Source organism: Strix aluco, chromosome 21 (assembly GCF_031877795.1).
Source record: "Strix aluco isolate bStrAlu1 chromosome 21, bStrAlu1.hap1, whole genome shotgun sequence".
In the NCBI taxonomy this organism is placed as follows: domain Eukaryota; kingdom Metazoa; phylum Chordata; class Aves; order Strigiformes; family Strigidae; genus Strix; species Strix aluco.
This window is the reverse complement of record NC_133951.1, coordinates 8,319,296-8,324,086: the sequence shown is the minus strand read 5'-3', so window position 1 is coordinate 8,324,086 and position 4,791 is coordinate 8,319,296. Positions and strand designations below refer to the sequence as shown.

At 59.7% G+C, this 4,791-nt stretch overlaps 1 protein-coding gene across 1 annotated transcript; it reads left to right on the top strand.

Annotated features, from left to right (window-relative positions):
• Positions 1 to 854: 854 nt before the first annotated feature.
• Positions 855 to 2,928, top strand: CD300LF (CD300 molecule like family member f). Its single transcript, XM_074847665.1, has 4 exons — positions 855 to 1,039; positions 1,450 to 1,785; positions 2,239 to 2,326; positions 2,532 to 2,928. The coding sequence occupies exons 1-4, from the start codon at positions 982 to 984 to the stop codon at positions 2,905 to 2,907; spliced, it is 858 nt and encodes a 285-aa protein (XP_074703766.1). The 5' UTR covers positions 855 to 981; the 3' UTR covers positions 2,908 to 2,928.
• The last annotated feature ends 1,863 nt before the right edge of the window (positions 2,929 to 4,791 follow it).

The window sequence follows — 4,791 nt, the reverse complement described above, 5'->3', positions numbered from 1 at the left end:
TGTTTGTAATCTCCAGCCACTTCTTGAATTTAGATCTCGCTGCTGTTTGCAGCAGCTTGACTCACATAGTTCACTGGGAATGAAGAAGGTTATTTGATGATCAGAAAGAAGAGCTTCCTCTTGTCATGGTGTGGGACAGGGAGGGGATGGGATGGGGGGAAGGAGCAGCCTCAGCCTCTGGCAGCGTTGGGGGTTTGTGCTTTCTGCTCTTTCCAAAGGGTATCAAGGAAGAAAACCATCAGCAAGGCACCTGCCAGGGAAGCGGTTTTGCTTTTTATGTTGGGGTTTCTGAAACTTTCAGCGGAAACATTTATTTTCAGGAGAAAAACAGTGTTGTCACTCAAAACCCATGGCTGTACCAAAAAAGGCATTTCTGCGGGGAAATGAGACACTTCTGCTTGAGAGAACAAGCAAAAGCAGCCCAGATCCCACTGGCAGCTGGATCGGGAGCCAGGGAGCAGCAGTGCAGCGGGGATGGCTGTACATCATCCCAGCCCACCATCCCAGTTCACCATCCCAGTCCATCACGACCAGGAGAGTATCCCAATGGTCCCACCGGGTCCATCTGCAGGGGCTGACCTGCATTCACTCTACCCCAGTCCCTGGACCCCTGTTCTGCCCCAGCCTCCCTACAAAGCCCCCTGAAACCCTTAGCTCTCTGTGCATGGGGAAGGGGCTGCATTCACCACTGGGATGGGCATCGCGAAGGAGGAACCTGCTGCATTTTGACCTTTTGGCACCAGTGGCTGTTTCAGAGCAAAAGCAAAGAGTCTCTCTCATGAGACACCCCCAGGGTGAGTCATGGTCCCTGGCAAAGGGAAGGAAGAAACTGCCTTTAAAAAAGACGTCTAGGGTCTGTGGGTAAACACTGCCCAAGGAAGCAACAGGAGAAGGAGGCTTGGAAAACTTCTGGGACCTGGGTGCATGTGATCCTGGCTCTGTCCCACAGGGTGCTTCGTGAATAACCACAGGGAAAAATCCATGTCGGGAGTGAGAAGCTGGAAAATGAGGATTTTCCTGGTTTGGACCCTTTTCTCAGGTGAGACCCGGGAGCACAGGGCAGGCGGTTCCCACCCCACGGGCTCTGGCAGAGCTGTGGAGAGGTTGGGACCCAGCAAGCCCAGGAAGCCCAGCGCGGTCACGGCAAGAGCCCAGCTAATACCGTCTTTTTCTTGTGGCCAGTGGGTGGCTACAGGGGGTGATCTCTGAGATCTGCTTGTATTGCTGTCATACGAACCCTGCTAATAAGGCTTTTTGCTCATTTAATAACATGCATGGTTGACGGGGGCTCTTTTTTAATGACTGGGGACATCTCATCTCTGCACTGCTGAGTGCACGGATACACTTGGGACAGGGTGGCCCCGGTCGTCCTGGGCTCAGATCCCGTATCCTCAGGTCCCCAAGGCAATGCTGGTACGTGCTTGCAGCACCTCTCCCTGTCCCCCACAGGTGGCTGGGCAGTGACGGGCCCCACGCACGTGATGGCCAAGCAGGGCAGCTCGCTGGCAGTGTCCTGCAGCTACAAGCCAGGCTACGAGCTCTACTCCAAGTACTGGTGCCGCCCAAGTTTCCTCTGGTTTTGCTTCACCTACATCGCCCACACCAACGGCTCGGAGGTGACAGTGACACAGGATGGCGTGTCCATCAGGGACAACCACATGGCACGCTCGTTCACGGTGACGCTGAGCGGCGTCACGCCGAGAGATGCAGGCTGGTACTCCTGCGGGTTGAGTAAGACACTGTGGTTCAACCTGTGGCACAACATCGAGGTGATGGTCTCCGCAGGTAAAGCCGGGCTGGGAACAAAGCAGGGGCATGCAATGGAGCCTGTCACAGTGCTGGGGACAGGGCGTCCCCAGCCAGGGGAACACAGGAGTTCTCAAAGTGGGAACAAGCTCCTTGCAGGCACCGAGACCTGCTGGAGGCTGCCCTGGTGCAAATCTGGGTGAGGAACTGAGGAGGCTGTACGGAGCTTCGTGCAGAGCAGAGCCTCTCCCTCACTCCCATTCAGCATCTCTGCTTCCACAAGCCTGTCCTTTGGGGTTCCCTGCCCCTCCCAGTAAAATCCCCCTTTTTCTTCCTCCTCCTCCTCAGTGCCCAGTGCATTGCCTGGACACCCTCATTTCCACCTCCTGCACCTCTGTGCCTGAACTCTTGGGGCAGAGACCCCTGCGCAGGGGGCAGGATGGGGTGCGGGGGGGTCTCCACTTTGCTCTGACTCTGTGTTTTTTTTCATAGCTATTTCAACCACATCCGAGGGCAGCAACATGAGCCCATTGGTCACCAACTTCCTGGGCCCCACGGACTCTGAGGAGCCTCCAGTGCTGTGAGTCAGGGCTCAGGGTCTGGCCAAGCTAGAAGACACTTTTTCCCTTGCATGCCACCCCCATCCCTGGGTTGCCCCAGTTACAGCAGCCCCAAGGGATATCCTAGGGGCAAGCAGCGTGGCTGGCAGACATGCAAGAGCCCCAGTTTCCATCCTCATTACCCAGACCTTACTCAAGCTCTAGCATCATCTTTCTCCTATCCAGGTCCCCGCTCAGCGTCACCCACCTCCTGCTCTTCCTCAGCGCGAAGGCATCCGTGGCGCTGGCCCTGGTGTGTGGGGCTGCCTGGGTGAGGAGCCGGTGCAGGAGCCGTGACCGGGAAAACCTGCAGCTCTTTGAGATGACCGGCAGCACCAGGGCACCGGGCTGCCCACCTGCCCCAACCACCTCAGAGCCACAGGAGCGTCCTCCTGCCCCCTTGCCCCCCACCCTGCCAGCGCTGTGCTCCCCATCACAGCTGCCCTGCACCAGGAGCTGCTCGGCTCTGGGTGCTTCTCCCCCTGTGAAGCCTTGGCCCCTCCTGGCAGCCCCTGCGCTGGAGAGGGGCAGTTTGGGGGTGCAGAGAGCCAGCGTCTGCTGAGCTGGAGCTGCCAACTGAAGAAAATTTTGCAATAAAGCCTGGGTATCCTGCAGGTGCCTGTCCATCTGTCTGTCCGTCTGCTCCCTTCTTCGGCTGCTGGCATTGCCTGGGGCTCTGGTGGCTGATGTGTGGGGCCATGGGGGGACATGCTGTGGCATGGCTGCAGGGACATGGGGTCACAGGGGGCCACACAGGTGCCCACTGCACCACAGACCAGCTGAGCCCCGCCTGGGCTACACCACATCCCACGTTTCACGGCAGCTTCACCACCGTCCCCCCAGAAAGCTTTGGAGGAGAGTTGTTTCTTCTCAGCTTGGTTTAAGCCCAAGGTGCCAGACACAGGCATGAACCAGGATATCACAGCCCACTCCAGCCCCACGTGGCAAAACCTCTGCGAAGGAGCGGAGTGGGGAGCCTGGCCGTGGGTCCCACATATCATTGTCCCTGCCGCTCCGCTGCCTGCTCCTGCCAGCTCGGTGCCAGGAGCCCACCGGGAGGGCAGGGGCCAGGGCTGTGCTCCACCCGCTGGGGTCGCAGCTCTTTGTTCATTGTCTGGTGGGGTTGAAGGACCTCGTCTTCCTGTGCCTGGCCAGTGCCATCTCCTGGGTGAACATATAGGAGTGGGGAAGCTCCAGGAAGGGGGGACCGGGGAAGAGGGTGAGACCTCCCATCCCTGGAGTGCCCCATCCAGGGACATGTCCTGGCACTGTCAGGTGGGGACAGCCCTGCCCCAGAGCCACCACGCGTGGAGGGGATGGAGGTGGAAGCTCTAAGGCAGAGCCATGGAGAATCACAGGGCTCCCAAGTTGTTCCCTGCAGGGGAAGGAACCTGGGAGCAACTGCACAGGGACCCCCAGCAGCCCAGAGCCCGGCCCGGGTGTTGCTCAGGGCAGGGACCCTTTGCCTGCAGACAGCCACTGTCGGGGACCAGGGTTCAGGGCCAGGGACAAGTCAGGGCCAGGGACAGCTCGGTTGTGTCTCCACTGAGGAACACTCTCAGCACTAAACTCGTTGACAATAAAGCTGTCTCCTCGCCTTCGCGATGGCACCAGCAGCGGGTCTGCGTGTGAAGCTTTGGTCTGAGCCAGGACCAGCCCGTGGCTGTAGAATAAAGACCCTGAGACGCCAGCACGGGTCTGGTCCCTGTGCATGGGCTGTGTTTGTCCTGCCTGTCCCCAAACCCTCCCTCACCCCTGGGAGCTTCTTCCCAAGGGTTTGCCCAACCCAGCGCAGGCTCGGCAAGTTGCTGATGGGTGGGAGGGAGGACACTGGGAGGGCTGGTTCCTCCTAAGGGACAAGGGATGGGGACAGGGGGGAAACCTGGAGGGCCCTGGGCATGGGGCTACTGAGCCGATGAGGGGCTGTGCTGGGGACAGCCTGGCAGGGATGTGGTGGCCAGGGCAGCGGGGATGGGTGCTCACATCCAGCTGCAAAGGGACAGGAGGCTGGGGCTCCCTCTCTGCATTTCCCCCGGGGGGAACAGGGTGCCCACACAGGAGCACTGCCCCCAGCCTGGGGGCACGTTTGGGGCTTAGGGGGTCCCTGTGCAGGGCTGAGCCACCCCTCAAGAGGCAGATCCCCCACTGGGTGCCCTGCCTGGCCAGACTGTGGCAGTGAGGCACGGAAAGGCCAGACTGTACCCTGCCGGGGGCGGGGGCTGTGCCAGGGGCAGAAAGGGGAGCCCCTAGGGCAGGGGCAGGAGCAGGGCATCTGGGCTCAGTGCGTCACAGTGCTCTCAGTGACAGGGGAGGCAGGAAATTGGCTGCGACCACAGGAAACAAGACACCCCACGCTCTTGCTAAACCTCCAGCAGCAAAATATTTGATACCCCAGGCAGAAGAGGAAGCAAAGACCCAGAGACACAAGGAAGGAGCGCGAGGGGCA

Bases quoted from the DNA above. Each gene is read 5' to 3' on its own strand.
- CD300LF (XM_074847665.1), top strand. From the start codon at position 982: ATGTCGGGAGTGAGAAGCTGGAAAATGAGGATTTTCCTGGTTTGGACC. The intron at 1,040-1,449 runs GTGAGACCCGGG...TGTCCCCCACAG, and splicing joins GGTTTGGACCCTTTTCTCAG to GTGGCTGGGCAGTGACGGGC. The intron at 1,786-2,238 runs GTAAAGCCGGGC...TTTTTTTCATAG, and splicing joins CGAGGTGATGGTCTCCGCAG to CTATTTCAACCACATCCGAG.